General features: G+C 62.5%; 2 protein-coding genes and 1 long non-coding RNA gene across 16 annotated transcripts in view; 1 reads left to right on the top strand and 2 right to left on the bottom strand.

Annotated features, from left to right (window-relative positions):
* Nucleotides 1-3,018, top strand: part of Sipa1l3 (signal induced proliferation associated 1 like 3) — a 174,864-nt gene extending 171,846 nt beyond the window's left edge. The window contains 1 exon segment of the mRNA XM_060366603.1: nucleotides 1,068-3,018. Coding sequence (XP_060222586.1) covers nucleotides 1,068-1,211 — 144 coding nt within the window. The 3' untranslated portion in view covers nucleotides 1,212-3,018.
* On the bottom strand, nucleotides 2,738-4,670 carry LOC132647115 (uncharacterized). The gene is made up of 2 exons (XR_009585399.1): nucleotides 4,213-4,670; nucleotides 2,738-4,039 (listed from the first exon to the last, which is right to left on the bottom strand). It is a non-coding gene; the product is annotated as an uncharacterized LOC132647115 (long non-coding RNA).
* Nucleotides 4,671-5,608: 938 nt separating this feature from the next.
* Dpf1 (double PHD fingers 1) lies at nucleotides 5,609-18,302 on the bottom strand. Of its 14 annotated transcripts, none has more exons than XM_021643944.2 (12): nucleotides 18,158-18,300; nucleotides 13,099-13,259; nucleotides 12,911-13,018; nucleotides 11,418-11,545; nucleotides 11,109-11,198; nucleotides 10,070-10,148; nucleotides 9,809-9,940; nucleotides 8,958-9,008; nucleotides 8,749-8,868; nucleotides 7,485-7,597; nucleotides 6,826-6,937; nucleotides 5,609-6,721 (listed from the first exon to the last, which is right to left on the bottom strand). In XM_021643944.2, exons 1-12 carry the CDS (start codon nucleotides 18,187-18,189, stop codon nucleotides 6,651-6,653), a joined length of 1,197 nt encoding a protein of 398 aa, XP_021499619.1. In that variant the 5' UTR covers nucleotides 18,190-18,300; the 3' UTR covers nucleotides 5,609-6,650. The 14 variants fall into 14 exon arrangements, 12 of the variants coding, with proteins under 12 accessions (XP_021499619.1, XP_021499622.1, XP_021499615.2 ...); XM_021643947.2 differs by having other exon boundaries at nucleotides 6,826-6,907; nucleotides 18,158-18,299; XM_021643940.2 differs by lacking the exon at nucleotides 18,158-18,300 and adding an exon at nucleotides 14,489-14,551.
* Between the last annotated feature and the right edge of the window lie 2,486 nt (nucleotides 18,303-20,788).

Raw genomic sequence — 20,788 nt, 5'->3', positions numbered from 1 at the left:
GGGCTCACAGGGGCTTACTGACTTCCAGCCAGTCCAAGAAAACCGTAGCCGCAGGCTCAGAGAGACCCTGCCTCAAAGGAATAGGTGGAGATTGGTAGAGAGGGCACCTGGCCGCCTCCCAGACACACCTCTCCCCAGCTGCACACATGCATAAATAAGGACATCGAATTGGATATATAGCAGCTTCACCCACTGACTAGTGGGCAAGACAAAGTCAGTCAAAGCTGGCCTTGATCCCCCTGCTGGGAGGCAGATCTCTGTGAGTTCGAGGCCAGCCTGGCCTAAAGAGCAAATTCCAGGATAGCCAGGGCTACACAGAGAAACCCCGTCTCGAAAAACCAAAAAATAAATAAAATTAAAAATTAAAAACATATCTAGCCCTGCATGGAAGGGCGTGTACTAAGTGACTGTAGGCCGATTGCCGCTGCGTCCGCTGCTCCTCTACTAAGCGGCCATAGGCCGAGTTCCCGCTGCGTCTGCTGCTCCTCTCAGGGTGTAGAGGGCTGAGGACAAGCGGATTGCAGGACTTGTTTATGCATTTGGTGCGATGCAAGGCAGGAAATAGAGCCCCACAGTAAGTGCTCAGGACAGAAGTCAGGGACCCAAGTTCAGATCCTCTCAGTCCTCAAAAGAGCAGAGCCTGCTCAGGCAGCCCTGCGGGAGCGACACCTGCCTTTTCCCTCCGGGGTTGGGTGGCTCTGGCATGGGCTGAAGCAGTAACAGTGATAAGGGCTGTCAAATGATCGGTTTTGGACCGGGAGCGGGGGCACACGCCTTTGGTCCCAGCACTAGGGAGGCTGAGAAGAGGTCAGCCTGAGCTCCGTACCAACCCATGTCGAAAAGGGAAGAACAAAGAATAAACACCTCTCAGGCTTTCCGAACCATCTGCAGAGTTAAGGGCGTGAAGTAAGTTCCCAGGACGGTCGGCTCGTCCAGAGAAGCAGAGCTGGGATTTGAACCCTTGCGGCCGGGCCTCTCAGGCCCCAGTAGCCATGGTCTGCCCCTGCTCTGTGCATCACCAGGAAGCCCCTGGCACTGTACCTGACCCAGCCCTTTCGCCCTCCCAGGAGAAGCAGGACAAGGTGGTGCTGCAGTCCGAGGTGGCCAGCCTGCGGCAGAACAACCAGCGCCTGCAGGAGGAGTCGCAGGCCGCCAGCGAGCAGCTGCGCAAGTTCGCCGAGCTCTTCAGCAGGGAGAAGAAGGAGCTCTGAGGCCCCTGGGCTGGCCTGGGCTAGCCTGGGCCTCCAGAGCTGGCACCCTGGGCTAGCCTGGGCCTCCCGAGCTGGCAGGCAGTGGGCTTCTGGTCGCAGGGGCGACGGTCATCCAGCCACAGCCCCGCACCCACTGTCCCGCAACCTTCCCAAGGGACTTGGGAACTCCAGGCCCTGGGAACTGGCCTGGCCCCCACCTCAGGCCCCTCTCAGCCGCTCCCTGCTGGCCCTGCAGGAACCTGTTCCTAGGACCCAGCTGCCTGGCTGTGATGGTGGGAGGGCCCAGGAGCCCTGCATGAGAACTCTGGAATGAAACGAGCCCTTTCTCCCCACCTCCTGAGGGTCCGGGCTCCTCTGTCCTTGGCGTGCTGGCTCCAGGCAGCGTGGCTAGAGCCCTCCAGTCCCTCCATACAGCAGCCAGGAGCACTTTCATAGAGTTTAAATTATTTTCCTGGGGCCCCAGAGTGGGCAGGGACCGCTGGCATCCAGACCCACTCCTTGGAGAAACCCTGTTTGTACAGTTAGGACTGTTTATACGATCTTTTCTAGCAGCTCTTCTCCAGCAGCCGCGGGCCCTCGGCCTTCCAGCTCTGCCCCGGCCAGCCCCCGGCTCCTCCCCAGCGCAGCTAGGCCACTGCCTGCCACTCCAGAGGCTGCTCGAGCCGGGACAGGGCTGAGGCTGCAGCCTCCTCCTGTCTGGTCCTCCTTTCTTTTGCAAGTCTCCCTGGTCACACTCCAGCCCTCGGCGGCCAGACACACTCACTGTGCTCCCCCGAGTGTTCACAATGCAGCCCCCAGGCGCTGACTCTCCAAAGGCAATAAGGGGCAGCTCAGTGTGGACCCATGCTGCTCACCCAGGAAACACAGCCCCCCCCCCCTTTGAAAACAAACAGAAAAGAATATATATATATATATATTTATTTTTTCATGTAGAGTTGTGCTGGAACAAGTTTAAACGACCACAGTCTATGGATTCCCCAACCGCAGGGTCAAGACCTATCCCCGTGGGCTGGGGGTCAGTGTGGGGACCCAGAGGGCTATGGGGCACAGGCAGGGAGCAGTTGGCAGCATGGATTGGGCGCAGAGCCGTGGCTAGGTGGCCCAGCCCTCAGCCCTGGACCCATCACCACCCCTGTGGGCCCACAACCTCTTTGGAAGGGCTCTGAGACTGCACCCAACAGGCCCTGCTCGCCAGGCCGGGGCGGGGCCTGAGGAAATGTACCCACAGCTCCCTGTGACCCGCCTCTGGCCCTGGGGCACTCCGGGTCGCCAGGGAGCGGCCTGTTCCCTCCCACCATGGGGTGATAGTGCAGACCAGGCCACCCAGTGTCCTCCGCCCTGGCCAACTACTGTGATGTCCCTTTCCTGATCCCTTTTCTGAAGGGTTCTCAAGCCCCTGCCCCTCCCTCTTCTTTTAGACCCGACCTGGAGCCTGCCCCTCCGCCTTCCTTCCCTCCCTTCCTTTCTTTCTTTAATGTGTCTCCTAGTATCTTTGGATCATTCAAATCACTTTGGGGACCTAATCATGTACATTGACAATTGTAAATTATAATTTTTGGTTTTGTTCTATTATTTTTGTAAGAATTTCTGCAAAAATCTATTTAATTTGAGGTTGATGTTCTGTCTGATGGCTGGAGATAGCAGCAGGCTTTTATTTTTATTTTTTTCTCCATGTTGATTTGTTCCATTTGGATTTTTTATCATTCTTTATTGTTTTTTTTTTCCTCCCCTTCTTCCCATCCCCGTCTTGAGATTTCTGGCATGTTTCAGGAGGTTTCAAAGGAAATAAACATTTCATAGAGATGGCTGGTGTGCTGTCACGGCGCCTGGAATTGCGCCGACTCCTTCCTCCCGAGCTCCTGTCACAGCCCGGCCACACCGCACACACGCCAGCCTCGCAGCCTTCCCTCGGCATGCAGACAGCAGCAATCTCGCCCCCGGGGGTTAGAATGTGCCGAAGTTAAAAAGTTAGATCTACAAGGTGGGCTTGGCAACACAAGCCTTTAATCCCAGCACTCAGGAGGCAAGGTGGGTGATCTCGGCCTTCTGGGCCAGCCGGGGGTGCACCCTGAGACCCCATTTTAAGAGGGGGGTCTGCTTTTGCCAGGCACAATGATCTCTGCACCCTGAGTCTGGGGCAGGAGGATCCCTGAGGGCTCAAGGCCCGGGTGACAGCAGAGCTGCCTCAAAAACAAAACAAAACAAAACAAAAAGGCCGTTTGGTTGATGTACATCTGTAATCTCAGCCTCAGGAGGCGAAGGGCGTCAGGAGTTCACGGCCATCTCCGCTCCAGAGCAAGGTTGAGGCCAGCTTGTGCCATCCCCAAGAAAATGATTAAAAAGCCCTTGGAAAAAAAAAAAAAAAAACTTCCGGGCTAAAGGTGGCGCCGTGGTTAGGGGCACTGGTTGCCCTTCCAGAGGGTTCCCAGGTCGATGCCCAGCACTCACTCACAGGGCAGCCGACAGCCGACTCCAGACCCGGGGGACCCAGTGCCCTCTTCTGGTACATTTTAAGTTGTTAAAAAAAGCCTGGCAGAGCGCGGTCGTCCGCACCTCTGATCCCAGCGGAGGCTGGCGGGTCCTGCTCCGCACCGCTCCAGGGCAGCCTGCGCTGGCCACCACGCCGGGCCCCACGCCGGCCCCGCCTGTTGCCTGCCCTGGGGATGCAGAGCACCGGGCGGAGGGTGCCAGTGAGATCCGCTTCCCTCTCTTCCACACAGGAGCGTCGCAGCACGGCCGGGTTCTCCCTGGCCCTCCCGGCAGCAGGGAGGAGGTCAGGGCAGCTTGAAATCTGGAGCCCTGGGGCTGCCTCCGGCGACCAGGGGCATCTGCGGGTGGGCGGGGCACGAGGCAAACAGCCTTCACACTCAGGAATTCCACAGGAAGAGCCCAAGGACCCCCCCTCCCCGTGGGTAGCGCGCCCCTGTGGACAGGACACCCCCCAACCCGCCCCAACTGCCGCATCTTCTGAGCTCAACTCTGACCCTCCTCTGCTCCCTACCGTCACTCCTGCCCCCACCCCAGAAAAAAAGTCTTCTGAAAGATGTGCGCCTATATCCGGTGGAGAATCAGCCGCTCGCGCAGACCTCCTCGCTCTCCGCCCTCGGCGGGGCCCCATCCAGCCCAGCCCTCCCCCCACCAACCCGGGCCAAGGGGGGAGGGAACCTGGGAACAAACTGTTCTCACATCTTCTCCTGGCCCGGGAGACACCACCACCTCCCAACACCCCACAACTCACACGCGCACCCGCACACGCATGCCAAGCTCTGATGGCGCCTGCACTAACCCTGTCCTCCCTTCTCCTTGCCCCAGTTTTTCCTGCCTCCTTCCCTCCCCCGTGTCTCCGCTCAGCCTGCCACTCTATCTCTTTGGCCTCATCTGGCTGGCACTCGGCAGATTTCTGTTGTCCACCTCCCGTCCCTTTCTTTCTTTCTTTCTTTTTTTTTTTTTTTTTTTTTTTTTTTTGAGAGAAGGTTCACCATGTAGCTAGCTCAGGATGACCTGTAAGTGGCCATCCTCCTGCCTCAGCCTCAGTGTTGGGATTCTGGGCCATGTGATGTGTTTACCATCCTGGCTGATGTTCCCTTAAATTCTTTATTGCCTTCCAGCCAAAAGCCGTCTACCTCCTCATCCCTGTGTCTTTTGTCTAGGGGCTTTGTCTGTCCCCTTATTCCGTTTTCTCCCTCCTGACTTTGTACATTTTCTGCTTCTCTCTCTCGCTGTCCACTTCTCCTTCCCCAGGTCTAGCCAGAGCCTGGCTTTTGCTTTAAAACAAAACAAAACAACAACAACTATTATTTCCTGGACTTGTCCTCCACCCCGTCCTTGTCCCCTTCCCTCGGAATTCCTGGGGCTGTCTACATATGTGTGTCTCCACGGCTTTGTCCTTTTTTCATTCAGTAAATTTGTGACCTCAGAATCCTGCTCCTTCCTGATCAGCGCCCTGGTTCTCCACTCTCGCCACCCCCACCCCACCCTATCATCTGTCTCCTTGAATCCCTGTATTTTGAGATGCCCTTCTCTACTTTTAGCCACACCCAGGACAGGGAATCCCAGGTGACAGCCATGCTGGGGTACCATCTCCCCACCCTCGGCTGGGAGGGTTCTCCAGCCCTCCCTTCCCCCCAGCCCCCACTCCCACCTCCCTCTTTGAGCTGCCTCCCGCCGCAGCTGCAGCAGCCCGTTGCTAGGGCAACCACAGCTGGCTGGGTGGGAGCCCCTCCACCCCATCCCCCTCTCCTCTCCAGCAAGACAGGGAGGAGCTGGGACAAAGCCAGAGGGAGGCAGGGTGTAAGGGGCAAGGAGATGGGGAGCGGCCGCTCCGGTTTCTACCCCAGTGAGGCCCCTGGCTTTCCATCTTGGCGACACCCTAAAGAAGCTAGAGAAGGAGGCAGTCGTAGGCAGAGGGGTCAGGCCCATTTTAATACACAGAACAAGTTAATTCACAGCAGAGGCAGGCAATAAAGGAGACTTGGTGGCGGGGGGCACTCCTGGATGGGGGGCAGACTCCCCCAGACCCTCCACCTCCCCCACCTGCAGTCTCAGTTTCCCTTTTTAAAACCCGAACAACAAACACACACAACCACGAGAAACAGCCACGCCCCCTCGCCACCCCCAAAATGGCTAGCGAGGGGGCCAGGAGGCAGCCCGGCCTGGCCGGGTAGAGAAGGGGATGGGAAGGGAGGAGAGAAATGAGTCCATTGCAATCTGTGCTTCTCGATGCAGCGGGCGGGCCGCCTGCCTCTCCCCACGGCCTCCCCGGCTGCACGCCCCAGGCCTGGCAGGCACCGGTGGGCGCAGGGCAGGGCTGGCAAGGAGGGGCAGGAAGAGTTCAAAACCATAGTTCACATCATGCAGTATCCACGGCGGGTACTGGGAGGGGGCAGTGGGTGGGCACCGTGCCCGCCTGGCCTGGGTGTGAGGAAGGAATGGCATCCACCTCAGATGGGGAGTTGAGCAACTGCAACTCCAGAAACGGAGTGGGGAGGCGCCATTGCGGAAACTGGTAGAGTCCGGTCCCCAGCAGGCCCCGCAGTGCCCTCCACCCAGTGCCCTCCACCCAGCCAGGCTTTATAGGACTCTTTGTATATATTAATTTCTTTTTTTTTTCTTTCACTTTTTTGTCTTTTTCTTTAGAAAAAGGCTCTTTCTGTGGCCCTGGCTGGCATCCACTACCCCTCTATGCCCGCCCAGAGGCGGGGTATGGCTTTGAGGGGAGCAGAAGCCCCTGGTGTCCATTTGTCAAGGGATGAAGAGGGGGACAGGCGGGCCCCTGCTGGACCCAACCACCCTCCCACAGGGTAACATTCCACCTGCCAAGGGAGAACACCTTGGCCATCCCTCCCACTGGGGACACTGAGCCACTGGGCGGTAAGAGCCGAGAGCTCCGAGAGGCAGAAGTTAGCACCACCCAAAGGTCCTGGGGAAGCGGAGCCAGGCCTAGGTCAGGGTGATGTAAGCAGAGGCCTTTTCTTTCAAGTGCCGGAGACAGAGGTGGCAGCTCCAGCTCCCTGCGGGGGAAGCCACAGACGAAATTAGACTGGAGCCGAAGGAGAGCGGCCCCCACCCGTCCCCGTCCTCTGCCACCCCGTGCCCCGCCCACCTCCTCCCTCACCTTCCGGGGGCTCCGCCATGGGAGGGCTCAGACAGTACATGTGGTATCCCCGGTCGCAGTCATCACAGAACAGCAGCTGGTCCTGGGGGGTGAGACCCGCCCAGCTGGCACCCTGGGGGCGTGGGCACCAGAAACGGGGTGGGGGGCTGGGGCGGGGGCTGAGGGGGGCGGGGGCGGGGGCTGGGTCCCGGGGCCCTTCCGAGAGAGAGCTGGCCCTGCCGCCTGCACTGAGGAGTCTACCCGGCCCTGCCCGTCCGTTCACAGAGCGGGGCCTGGATTTTGTAACTATAGAGTACTGGGTGGCGTTCGGCTGGCCAGGCACCAGCTCAGCAGCCACAAATACAGGTTTGAATCCCGGCCCTACGGTTTCCTCGGCTTGGTGACCTTGAGCGTTATTCTGCCTCTCTGAGCTCAGAACCTTCTATGTGTGGTGGGGTCAAGAGCACCAGCCTCAAGGGAGGTTGGGAGGTGTGGTGGGGGGAGAGGAGAATCTGAGAGGACAGGTTCCAATCTAGGGACACTAGTGACAGCAGTAATGCGTGCTGTGCCTGGCCACCCGGGGGCTGTGAGCAAGGAGGCGTTAGGCTTCACGGGCGAGAGCAGCAGAGCCAGGCTGGAGGGGCAGCGGGGTGTGCCCGGGAGGTGGGGCGGGCACTCACGTCATTCTCCGAGGTGCCGCACAGGCTGCAGGATTTGCACTCGATACACTGCCAGCGGTAGGTGCGCACGGCCGCCGTCATGTTCGCCGTGAACTGTAAACACGAGGGGTGTCCTGGGGGCCGAGGGGCAGGGGCGCAGTTAGAGTCATCATGCCCTGGCGGCAGCTCACCCCCCCCCCAGAAGTCACGGCTGTCCCCAGCCCCCAGGCGAGCTCTGCGGAGGGACCCTACCCCAGAGCCGGACGCCCGGAAGCCGCTGCCTGCGGCCAGCTGCGCTGGCCACCACGGCCTCCTCCTCGGCCACCATGACAACCCACACCCGGCTGCCCGGAGTACCATGGCAACCGCATTCCATTACCCACAGTGCTGTGGCAACCATGCTTCCACGCCCACAACACTGTGGCGACCACAGCCTGTTAAGCACCGCGCTGGGCGGCCGCATTCCAGTACCCACAGCCCAGCGCCGGGGCCTCCTGTTAGCCGCAGCGACGTGGCGGCGGCCGCCTTCTCCCGGCCAGGCCCTCCCGGCCAGGCCCTCCCCGCCAGGCTACCATAGTAACCGCGGCCACTGCAGGGTCCCACACCTTGCTTCCCTGGGACCAAAGGCCACCCCACACGAGGCACCAGCAAAGCGACTCCCGCTGGCCACGGCTGGCCGCGTTGGCCTCCGAGGTCTTTCTCCCACAGCACGCAGACACCTGTCGCCGCTGCACGCGGCAGAGCCGCCACCCACAACGTGCAAAAACCGACGGCTACAACCGCTTCCCACAGAGCGAGACGCCAACAGCCCACACGGCCTGACAGGCAGCGGTAGCGCCTGTCACAGCGCCCAGCGGCCAGTACCCGCGGCGTCTGGGTACTCCTGGCGGCTCACAGCCACCATCGACGCCATCCCTGCCACATTCCGTTGCATCAAACTGCCAAGACAGCCCATGCTGTGACGACCACAGCCCACTCCCCACGCGGCCGGAGTGACCTCTGTGGAAAACCACGGGACCCAGGCGGTGCCCTTCATTACTCCCTTACCCACAATACCCTTCCAGCCAGGAAAGCACAGCACCCTGGCACCGTACACTCTCTGTCCTGTGCCAGCTTCCCACAGTCCTCAGCAGCACAGCGGCCCCCTAGGCTCTGCTAAGCCACCGTGCCCCTGGACAGGCTGGCTCCAGCCCTCACTCCCTTGCCTCCCACTCCCCAAGTCAGGACTGGGGTGTCCCCTCCCCCCCCGCCCCGTCCTCCAGGAACAGGTGGCAGAGAGTGTCACCTGATCGCCCGCAGTCTGCACAGGAGATGAGGTCCTCGGGACACCCCGTCTTCTTGGAGCCCCCCAGGCAAAAGTCACAGTAGCCGTTGGGGATGACTGTGCCGTCCGGTGCTTTCTTGGCTGAAAGACAGCAGCGGCAGTGGTGGGCGCGGGGCGGGGAGGGGCCAGTCCAAGGCTGCTGGAGAAGCCGGGTGGGGGGCTGTCCCTACCTGTGTGTTTCCTCTGTGCCTCGGGGACCCAGGCCAATTCTTTGTAAAACTCTGGGAGTGGGGGACAGAAAGGGGCTCTTACCATAGGCAAGGTCCCACCTGTCCCCAGCCTCAGCCCCGGGGCGGACCCTTGGCCCAGGCACTGGGAAGTAGGAAAAAGGCTGGGGGAGGGGCAAGGGAATTCTCAGCAGAGCCTCAACTCTCGGGGTGACCCGTGTGCTCTCTTTATCTGGGTAAAGCGTGGGAAATCGGTCTAACCTTAGCAAAAGCCCATGACTGTCCCCCGCATCGCGTGTTTGCACCCCCAAGTAAGCTTGCCCAGGCCAACAGTTAGCTGGCAGTTCTCCAAGGCCTGGCGTGGAAACCTAAGGAGGAGGGCACTGAAGGCTCCGGGCCTGGCCTAAGGATGCTGAGAAGCTTCATGGAGGGACATATGGGAGACAGCTCCCTTCCCCCACGGCTCGGCTGTCATGGCATGGGCCGGGTAGGAGTGGGCATCAGGGCCCTGGAGGCCACCAACCTTGCCCCCGGCCCCTAGCATAGCAGAGAAGGGAACGAGCTCTAATTGAAACAATAAATCAGACCCAGAAATATTATGCCAGGGCAGGGAGTGAGGAAGAGAGAGAGAGAGAGAGAGAGAGAGAGAGAGAGAGAGAGAAATGGTTGGTTGTCATGGCAACCCCAGAGCCAGCATCCCTATGGTCGGTGGGGGAGGGAACCGTTAAGCTGGAGATTTTCCAGAAACGTTTAACTGTGCCCCTACCTCCCCTTCCCCAAGCACTGACTGCCAGGCTCCACTGCCCCCACCCTACCCCGGCACCTCACCCACCAGCCCTGACCCTCCAACTCACGTTTATGGTTGTTTTTCCGGTGGAAAGGCAGGGCGTGGCGCTCCGTGTGCTCCTCGCCCTCCTCCTCAGCCAGGTGGGTGTGGGTGTAGTGGTAGCTGAGGCCCGGCCGGTTCTTATACCTCTTCCCGCAGACTAGGGGGTAGGCGAGTGGGTGGCCGTCAGACCCCAGGGCCACCTCCTCCGCCCTGGCCTCCGGGATCACGCCGCCTGCTCTGCCCTTGGGTCCCAGCCCCCCTCGCTCTCTCCCCTCTCAGGACTCACTATCACAGACGTACGGCTTGTCTCTGTCCTCCAGGGAGGCGGTGTCCTGGCGTTTTCTGAGCCCTCCGATGCCGTACGCCTGTGGGGAGGAGGGGGAAGAGTGAGGAGCCCGGGGAAGCAGGAAGAAGGCTCCTCGTTATTGGGGGTTTTGAGTTTGTTTTTCTGTCGTCGTCGGTGTGGTTCGAGACAGGGTCTCGCTACGTAGCCCTGGCTGGCCTGGAACTCGCTACGCAGAAGAGGCTGGCCTTAAACATGCAGTGATCCTCCTGCCTCTGCATTAGGGGGCTACCATGCCTCACTGGGCTTCTCCGTTTACACTTGAAAGTCAAACTGAAAAAAAAAATTAAAATTTTTCTTTCTTTTCAGTACTGGGGTGGGGGGGTGCGGCTCAGTGACAGGGCGAGCGTGAGGAGGGGGCGCTGGGGTCCGCCCCAGAGCCATACAGTAAGGAAATCTCCCCGTGAGACCGGGCGCGCTAGCTGTGAGCTTCTCTGGTTCACCTGTTGCTCCTGTCGCTGCTTTCAGACATGGTCCTCGCCCTAGACAGCTATATTGCTCAGGCTGGCCTTGAACTCCCAGAGATCCTCTTGCCGTGGCTTCTAGTGCTGGAATTAAAGGTGTGTCCTAACACCTCTTCATTGCTTTTATTGGAGGTTGCTTGTGCATGCATGTGCGCGTGTGTGCGTGTGTGTGTGTGTGTGTGTGTGCGTGCATGCGTGCGCGTGTGTGTGCTCCTGTGCTCATTGTTGCTGTCGCCTTGGTGGCTGGTTTGGTTTAGGATTTCTGTAATTTCTTTTCGCACAGGGTCTCTTTATGTAGTTGAGAATAGCCTGGGACTCACTTGTCTCAAGCTTGTAGCAATCCTCCTGCCTCAGCCTCCCAGGAGCTGGGATTCTAAGTGCGGGCCGCCACGCCCAGCTCTGCACACACTTGTGAAAACGTTTATAATCCACTGGGTTTCGACAAAAATGGGTGTGAAAGCCTCCGCTCCTTCACAAAGCTCTGGGGAGGAGAGGTGGGGAGAAGCTCTGGAAGGTACCTTTCCTTTGGCCCTGTTCTTCCTCCTGGGAATGTCTTCCGCCAAGTCTTCTACCTCGAGGTCATGCGGAAACTCCAGCAACTGCTGTTTCTGGGCCCAGTAGAAGGGAGATTGGGGGGTCAAGAAGGGGGGGGCACTGAGGTGCTGCAGGTGGGGCGGGAGAGCAAGTCAGGGAGCCTCTCCAGGCACAGATGTTGTGGGAGAACGGAGGCGCGGCACCCAGAGGCCCTGTGGAGCCAGGCATTCCGGAGCAGGAAGGCAGAGTGGCAGCCGGTGACAGGGCGAGAGCGGCCGGGGGGAGGGTCCTACCTGACAGTCCGAGATGCTGTCCTCTTCCTTCAGCTCCACCTTCTTCTCTCCAGTCTCGGCACACAGCAGGGCCTCCAGGACGGGCCCTTCTGGGAGACCACCCTCCTTCTTCAGGGGTGCCTCGCAGTCTGGGGGCAGGCCAGGGAGAGCGGGGTCAGTCGCCGCTCAGGGCGCCCGGGGGAGCCGGGGGACAGGGGTGGGCGTGGGGTGCGGTAGGAGAACACGGTCCTGTGGCAGGAGCAGGCGCTAACTACCATGCTCAGCCAACGGCAGACACAGAGATTCAAGCCTAGAGAGGGTGCCCGGACCCTGGGAAGACACAGCCACCCTCTCAGCTCTGTGAAGACAGGACCAGACCCGGAATACGCCGGAAACCCTCAGGAACAGTACAGACCCTTGTAAACACAGTGGGATGCCAGCTAGACCCTCAGAGACACCCGAAGAAACCAGACACCTGGACAGGTGACACACAGACACGTGACACAGCACGCGCAGATAGCCCTAGGCCAGTCACACAGTGGACACAACCAGACCTTCAAACACGGCGGGGCCCAGGGAACGGGTCCAGTTAAGGCCTGGGACACAGAGCCAGTCGGAAGGAGGTGGCCGGGACCTCAGGTAAGGCTCGATCCACGTCAGGGAGACACCGGCAGGCCCCGTGACACGCCTGGCCGCTCAGACATCCCCCGGGGGACGCACCCAAGTGTGCCCACACAGAGAAACACAGTCTGACACACACAGGCAGACACAGGCAGCCAGCACTCCTGAGACAGGCACGCATGTGGACAGAGGAAGCCAGGGTCTGCCTTTCCCGACACTGGAGAGGTCCTAACCACCACAGACACAGCTAACGGAGAGAGACAAGCAGAAAGACTCCCGTGGGCCAACGAACGCCTCAGCAGGATGCCGCCCAAACAGGGAGCTGCACACAGACACAAACGGACACACACCTGCTGGTACACACCTTCGCTCCGAAACGCCTCGACACAGGCGTTCCAACACACCCAGCAACAAACGGCTACAACTAGGCACCCCAACCCGGGTGGCCACCTTCCGGACGCTGCGACCTAAACTCCTCACGTTGGGGTGACCCCCCAGCAACCGCCAAACTATTTCCTGACACTTCCCAAACCTAACTTTGCCACAGTCACGGATCGGAATGCTCTGTTACGTAGGGTCGTGACCCACGGGGTTGTGGACCGCTGCTAACTGACACAAACACACGAAGAGACAACCAGCCGCCTTCGGCACCCCCAGAAAGAAACCCGGCCAGCCAGGGGTGTACCCCAGCTCACGGCGCGGCAGGTACAGTCAGACCCGATACCTCCGGACACAGGGGACACCGCCTCGCCCTGACCCACACGGCAGGTACAGCTGGAAGCCGAGCAACTCTGGAAAGTAACTCAAGCGGCCTGGGGCAGAGGGCCCGGGAGGGGTCGGGCCGGGCGCCGGGGCGGGGACCTGGGCGGGGCCGGGGCCGCGGCTCCACCCACCGATCTTGTACTCGCAGGGCCGGAGCCTGGGGTCCTCCAGGATGTTGAGTCTCCGTTTCTTCCTCCAGCAGCGGGCGGGATACGTGTAGATCTGTCCCGGGGCCAGACCTAGGCGAGGAGGGAGAGGCGGTGAGCGCCAGGGCCCGGCCCCGCCCCGGCCCGCCCCGCCTCGGCCCCGCGGCGGGTACCCGGGCCGCGGTGCGTCTTCTCCATCCAGATGTAGCAGTTGTTCTGGGCCACGCCGGTCTGCGAGTCGAGGAAGGGCAGGCGCAGGCTGCGCTCGGCGCACAGGCGCGCGTTGTAGCTGCGGCAGTGCTCGATGGCCTCGCGGTAGAAGTCCTCGCCGAGGCTGCGGGGGCGGGCGCCGTGAGCACGGGCGGGCGCGGGCGGCCCCGCACCCCCCGGCCGTGCGCCCCCGCCTCCCCCGTCCCCTCCCACCCTGCGGGCCCGGGGGCGGGGCGGGCCGCGGGGCTGGCAGGGAGGCGGCCACCCAGAACTGGAGGGTGCCGTCTCGGGGTGGAGAAGTGTTCGCGGACAATGTGGCCCGGAGCCCACCGGCACCCGTCCGCACACGAGCGGAACCAAACACCCGACACAAACAAACAGCACATGGCCACACGGGAGGCACACAAAGGGAAGCCCGGTATCCACAAAGGAGAAGCGAACCAATGCGCTCCGTGTCACACACGCACGCACGCACACGCCTCCTGCAGAACACAAATATTCCAAGTCAAAAAAGAGAGAGCGAGCGAGGAAGGACCCGTGCCCACCACCTACCCAGAGACCACAGATGCACAAATGACCCACAAAGAGCCACAACGTGAGGGACGCGCCGCGCACGCTCATCCCGACAGTCACACAATGTCAGGAGACGGGGACTCGGGAAACACTCACACAGGCGTCTACACAGCACCCCACACGCAGCACAAAGAAACCACGGAGGTCCGCACAGACGCCCGCGCGCACAGCCAGGCCGGGGCAAGAGCCCAGCGGCCAGACACGCTCCCGAGCGCAGGTGGACGCCTCGGGACGGAGGGACGGCCGCGTGCGCCCACGTCCGCGCGGACAGGCAGACGCACCCCCTCGCCTCCCCGCCTGCGGGCTGCGCCCCCGGGAGCCGCACACGCAGAAGCCCGGATACTCACGCCGCTAGCGCAGAGCGAAAGGAACCGTGTACATACCCACACACTCAGCCAGAAGACAAAAAAGCAACGCACGAGCCGCAAAGAGCGCTCCACACCCCGAGACAAAGGTGGCGTGGACTCCACTCGGGGGCGCCCAGGCCCCGGCTCTGCCCAAGCCCTCTGCCCCCTCGCAAGCCCCGGGAGGGGGCACGCGCCCCTACCCCCGCAAAGCCCGGGAGAGCCCCGCACACGCGCGTCCTCCGCCGGCCCGGGAGCGACGCGTCGGACCTCATTCCTGCCAGACACCCACAGTCACCTACACTCGCGCCCCCGCGCACGGTGACAGCCCCCTGACACCCCGGCAGCCCCACCCCCAGCGGCCACACACACACACACACACACACTCATCCACGCGCGCGCGCGCGCTCCCCCGCCTAGCGCCCGCCCGCACCACCTCAGGGGGCCGGGGATGACCGTGGCCATCTTGCTCCCCGGGTCCTGCCCCCAGCAGGTCCCCGCCGGGTCGGTCCTCCCAGCGGTCGGGCGGGCGCTGGGGCCGCCCATCCATTCATTCCCGGGGGGCGGGAGCACGAGGCTCTCGGCCAATCCGGGCGGAGGGGCGGGCCGCGCGGTCCATGCCGGGAGTGGTAGTCCCTGGCGGCGGCGGCGGCCACCCGGGGCGGGGATGGAGGCTCGCGCGGCGGTCCACACACGCGCTCGCTCACGCGCACCCCCCAGGCCCACGTGCGCAGACGCATGCACGCACACACGCGCCCGTGGCGGCTCACACACGGTCGCGCTACGCTCGCAGGCTCCGCGCGCGCCGCTCGCACCGCTCCCCGCGAGCCCAGCCCCGGGCGCGCGGGGCCGCCGGCCGCCGAGCCTCCGCCCCGGGCCCAGGTCCTCGCTGCCGGGACCCCGGGCGTGACCTGACCCTCCCGGGCCTGCTTCCTCCCTCCCAGCAGCCGCGACCCCTCGGGGCGCCGACGGCCGCAGCGGCGACGGGGTAAGTAGCTGCGTGGGGGGCAGAGTCCCGCCGCTCGGGCCCCGCCGGCCTCCAGCACCGGGTCTCCCGCCTCCGCCTCCGCCTCCCCCGGGGGCTGGCGTTGAAGGTGTGGGACGCGGGAGGCCGCGGCCGAGCGTTTCCCGAGGGGCTCGGCCGGGCTTGGGGTCAGTTTTCGGCCACGGGACGTTCTTGAGCCCCCGTGGGTTCGCCCGGGTCCCGGATGAAGAGCCCGCACCTGGCGGGCACTAATAAACACATTCCCTCCACAGAGAGGAGAGCTGCAGGAGGGCGCCGGCGGCCACCGAGGCGTGAGGCGCGGACCAGCGGTCGGAAGGAAGGACGCCGGCCTGAGGGAGTTCACTGAGCGAACGCTGAACACAGCGCCCTCCAGGCCAGGCCCGTGCCCCCTCGTTCCCCGGCCAGGCCCCGGCGGCCGGCTGCAGGAGGGTCCCTGCATCTGCCCCCCAGCCGCCGCCAGACTCCACCCGAGGCGGTCCCCAGAGTGAGCCGACCCCCGTGTCTCTCTGTCTCTCTGTCTCTCTCTCTCTCTCTCTCTCTCTCTCTCTCTCTCTCTCTCTCTCACACACACACACACACACACACACACACACGCATGCACGCTCAGCCCCCCACCCTCTGGGGAATAACTTAGCATTCTGATGAGAGCGGCTGCATAAATTAGCATGTCAAGTGTTAATGCAAACACGCCCAGGTCCAGCAGCAGGGGGGCGGTCCACCCCTCCCCATAGGACTCCAGATTCCCGCACTTCCCTCTCTCACACAGCTCCCTTCCACAAATGTCCCCATCCGAGGCCGTGACCCGGCCGTCCCCATGCACAGCAGGGTGTCTCATGTACTTCCTGCCCAGGAAGAACCCCCTCACTGCGCCACGTCGGGCTCAGAGGGTCCTCGCCACCCCCTGGACCCCTGCACACCCCCCTCAGCTCGCTCCACACCTCCGCTTGGCCCTTCCCTCACACTCCTGCCCCAGCTCAGGTCTCAGCAGCGGGTCCTGGGCCCAGGCTGCCGCCAGGGAAGGGCCCGGCTCCCTTTCCTACCCCCAAACTCCCCTCAGAACTTGGCCTCTCCCAGCCGCCAGGCCATGCCCCCGTCCCCGAGCCCAGCGCCCCGTGTTGTAAGTTAACTCTGTGCAAAGTGCTCTACAAAGATGGCCTTTGGGTGAGGTCCCGTGGCTCACCGGTGTCAGCCAGCCTAGCATTCGGAGGGCTGAGAAGGCAAGGTTGCCCGAGGCAGCCTGTGCCTAGAGAGATTTTAAGACTATTAAAAAGGCCACAAGACTAAAACACTCCATGGTGGCACCTGTAACCCCAGCGCCTCAGGTCAATAGGAGGGTCAGGCGCTCCAGGCCAGCCTCCGGGGCTTGGTGAGTTCCAGGCCAGCTTGAGCCACTGAAGATCTTATCCATAACTAACGCGGCCGCCGCCTCCAGGAGCCTCCCTGCTGCCCCCACGAGGTGAGGCGAACAGTTACGCTGCCCAACCCACACACGGCAACACTGAGGCCCAGAGCAGGAAACCACCGGCTTCAAGCCAAGCGAGCGAGAATCCAGGCAGAGAGAGCGGAAGCCGCTGCCAACGCGCTGGGCTTCCCGAGCCCTGGCTCCCGCCCTGGCTGGCCTGGAGCGCACTGTGTGGACCAGGCTGGCAGAGATCCCCCTGTGTCTGCGATTAAGGGCGTGAGCCACCGAGACCTGTGGCTCTGGCCTTCCCTGGTGCCCCCGGTCCCAGCGCAACAGACCCTCTGGAAGGTAGCCAAGGAGACCCGCGCCGTCCCCGCCTGCTGGACGGCCCTCTCCAGCCCCGCAGAGGGCACAGCGCTCACACGCCCTCCATCCCGTGCGCAGACCCGCCACCCCGGACTGGAACTCCAGTCCCCGCCGGTTTCAGGGCGCCCCTCGGAAAGGCAGACCTCTGTGCGCCGCGTGTGACTCAGAACTAGGGGGACGGACGCGCGGTGTACCGCCACCACCCTCCCTTCACACTGACCCCAGGCACAAGACGGTCCCCCCTGCCGCGCCGTAAATCCGTGGCCCCCCAACTCTCACCGCCCCCACTCCAGAAGCGCCTGGGGAGGGGCATGGGCAAACAACGCTTCTGGAGGTGTGGATGGCGGGGGGCGGCGCACGCCCCGTCACCCCAACGCTCCGGGCTCAAGGTCAAGGCCCTGAGCGCAGGGGGTGGGGAGGGGGAGGCAGCCCCGGCCCCTTTGTGCGGCGCCGCGGGCGCTCGCCCTCCGCCTCCTCCGCCGGCCGGGAGCGGGGGAGGGGAGCGCCACGCTCCTGCAGGGAGAGAGGGCGGGAGCGGCCACGCTCCTGTCACTCCTAGCCGGCTGTCACCGCCAGGGAGGGGGTGGTGGAGAGCGCCGGGACCCACGCGTCCGGGATCCCAGTCACCGGCCCCGCGGGCAGCCGGGAACTCCCGGGAAGGGAGGGAGGGCGCTTCCAGCCCGGGCTCGCGAGGCACCGGTCCCCACGGGGATGGGAGGTGCTCGCGCTGGATGGGGATGGGCGGGGAGGAGGAGGGAAGCCGCGGCCCGAGGCGACCGAGACGCCGGGACTTCTGGGTCTCGGAGACCCGGGAGCCCAAGGCAGCCAGTACGCAAACGGGGGTGGCCTCGGCTCCCGCTCCGCGGCCGCGGGGCTCCCGAGAAAGCCCCGGCGGGAGGACGGTGCCCGGGCGAGGGGAGTGGGCTGAGCGGCGCGAGGACCCAGGTCCGCACTCAGGCTGGCACCTCCCACCGCCCGGGGCAGGCGGGCGCCCGGAGACGCCGAGGAGCGGAGAGGGAGCAGGCGAGCGAAGCCCCTACCCCCACTCTGGGTGGGGACACGGCCTCCGCCACCCCCCAGCCCCCGGCGCATTCCTTCACTGACAGCCACAAAGAATTGGTGCCCCCCGCGATCCAGGAGGGCTCTCGCGCCTGACCCCAGGGGACGAGGAGGGGTGGGGGGGGCCCGCAGGAGAACGGGGACGCGCAGGGGGTCCCCGAGTGCCATTGGCACCGTCCACGCGCCGCGTCCCCCACCCCAGCCCCCGGGAGTGTGGTGGGGAGGGCCGGCTCTCGGAGGAGGGGGTCCGGACTTGGGGAGGGGACACTCACGACTTGAGCGGGTTCTGAATGGCGGTGGCCATGGCCCGGTCGGCTGGGCCGCCTCCGGCCCGGGGCGCCGCTGCCGCCGCCGCCGCCGCGCGCGGGCCCAGCCCGGCCTGCGCCGCCCGCTCTGCCGCCCAGCGCGCTACGATTTCATTCATTCTTGGGGCCGCAGCGCGAGCAGAGCGGGGCGGGCCGGGGGCGGGGCTCAGCCAATCCCCGCGCCTCCCGGCGCACGACGGGACCTGGAGTCTAGGGGCGCGAGGCGGCGCCCGAGGGCGCCCCTGCAGGGACTACACGTCCCAGGGGCCGCCGGGAGGAGGGCGCGCCCATTGGTTGCTGGGGATACGGGGCGGGGCGGGGCATCCCATCCAGAGCATCCTTCCTTCCCACTCTGGGGATGCGCAGGTCCCAGCTCGGCTTCTTCCACCAGCTAGTAAGGAACCCCTCACCCTCACCCCCACCCCCAGGGATGTGGCCGACCCACAGGGTGTGTGGAGTATTTTTTCTTTTTCTGTGCCTGCTTGTCTGAGTGGTCCCAGCCTACAAAGCTGGCCTAGAACGGACGGGTGTAATCAGTGTCTTTGTTCAGGGACCGAGTGCCCATGGGCCGGCACTCTCTTGGGCACCGGAAATACAGCGATGACAAAGTCCCCGCTGTTCTCAAGAGTTCACATTCTCGCTTCGGCTTGGCGGTGACAAGCTCTTCCGGTTCTTCCAAAGGACGGAGGTTCCGTTCGCAGCACCCTCGCTGGGCCGCCCACAACTACCTGTAACCCCAGCTTCAGGGGTTTGGTGCCCTCTTCTGGCCTCTGTGAGTACCACACCAGTACAAGCTGTGAGCGCACGTGCGCGCCCACACACACACACACACACACAGAGCAAACGCTGATACAGAAAAAATAAAATCTAAAACTGGATGATAAAAAATGAAACGTACTGTAAGTAAATGAAAAATGGGTCCAGTTTGAGGTGGGCAAGGACCCCGATGATGTAAGGCCTCATAGGCCGCTGACCCCAAATGGTCAGACAACAGCTAACAAGGGCCTCCATCCACTGTGTGGGTCCTGGGGATAGAACTCAGGGCTCAGGATTGGCTTTGCCTGTCCTGCTTTTTTTTTTTTTTATTGTTTTTTAGGTATTTATTAGGTGTGAATGTGTGTGCATGGTGCTTTTGTGGAGGTCAGGGGTCAACTTACAGGAGGAGAGTCTCCCTTACCGTGTGAGTCCCAGAGACAGAAATCAAGTCGTCAGGGTTGGCAGCAAATGCTTTTACCCTGCCTTTTATTTGTTATAGGGTCTCACTAAGCTGGCCAGGCTGGTCTTGAACTCACTCTGTAGCGTAAGCAGGCTCTGGGTTAATCGTTCATCTCCATGCCTGCTGTGGCGACAGCTCTGTGCTGTGAGGCCCAGCTAACACCGTCTCTTCTGGACATGTATCACCTGTTCCATTCCACATTTGTTTAATCATTTACTCCACCGTCTGCCTCCACTCATTAGAATGCTGGTTCTCAGTGGCGGTGGCACATACCTCTAATTTCAGCAGTTAGGGAGGCGGAGGCAGGTGGATCTCTGAGTTCGAGGACAACCTGGTCTACAGAGCAGATTCCAGAACAGCCAGGGCTACACAGAGAAACCCTGTCTCAAGAAGGAGGAGGAGGAGGAGGAGAAAAGATAAGAATGTTGGCTCCAAAGGGTTTGTTGTCCCCTTCGTAGCTCTGTCCTCGCTGCTTACGTGAATGAATGAAATTCCACTTAGCCCCGTGCTCCACGTCCTTCTCCCCAAGTATCTTCTGCACACCCGGCAGGCAGCAGTAAGGTGTCAGCTGTGCCCTGTCACACACCTGGGCCGGCCTGAGCGGGGGCTGCTGTGTCAGGGACACCGCCCCGGGGAGAGTCCCAGGCTGTGGCTTCAGGCGTCTGGGCATGGTGATCTCAGCTCTCGGGAGGCTGAGGCAGGGGGATCAGGAAGGATTCATGGTCTGCTTCTGTCATGTGGCAAGTGGGGAGAAGGGCTCGCTGCTGGGGTGTGGGCTGTGTCTCCGGAGTACTAGTGTGAATACTTTTGAGGCCTGTCCCCCTGATTCTCACCACTGGGCAAGGTCCCTGAGTCCTGGCCTCTTTCATCCTTGATGCCTGGTCATCCTGTCATTCAAGTGCTCTGGACAAATGCTATGTCGTCATCATCATCATTATCATCGTCATCATAGCTTTTAGAGACAGGGTTTCTCTGTGTAATCCTGGTTGTCCTGAAACTGGATGTGTGGAGCAGACTGGCCTCGAACTCAGGGACCCACCTGTCTCTGGCTCCCACACCCTTCCAGTGCTGGGACTGAAGGTGTTTTAAACCTTTGGTCATTTCTATTCAATTGGGAACCAAATGGAATGTCCACTAGAGGGCACTATGGCTCAGTCTTTGTCCCGCAGAGCCAGTCCTGTGTCCTGGGATGGAAAAGCCACATCCCAAACCGCGGGGCCTGCCAGGGAGACACAGACTCAGTTCTGAACCTCCGACCCTGCCCGGGCATGCTTCTGCCCCAAGCCCCAGCATCAAAGGCCCCGTGTACCGCTGGGCACCGTGGCACCGCCCTGTGGCCAGCAGACGTAGGTGGTAGGCGGGCATGCTCAGGCTGTTAGCCG

This window comes from Meriones unguiculatus, chromosome 14 (assembly GCF_030254825.1).
Source record: "Meriones unguiculatus strain TT.TT164.6M chromosome 14, Bangor_MerUng_6.1, whole genome shotgun sequence".
Classification (NCBI taxonomy): Eukaryota; Metazoa; Chordata; class Mammalia; order Rodentia; family Muridae; genus Meriones; species Meriones unguiculatus.
This window is presented reverse-complemented; position numbering and strand designations above follow the sequence as displayed.

What these genes read in the sequence shown, in the direction of transcription:
- Dpf1 (XM_021643944.2), bottom strand. Translation starts at nt 18,189, where the DNA reads ATGGCCACCGCCATTCAGAACCCGCTCAAGTC. An exon ending in CCGGAAAAACAACCATAAAC is followed by an intron (nt 9,009 to 9,808) that starts GTGAGTTGGAGG and finishes CCCCACTCCCAG; the next exon opens with AGTTTTACAAAGAATTGGCC. An exon ending in TGCAGACTGCGGGCGATCAG is followed by an intron (nt 7,598 to 8,748) that starts GTGACACTCTCT and finishes CTCGGCCCCCAG; the next exon opens with GACACCCCTCGTGTTTACAG.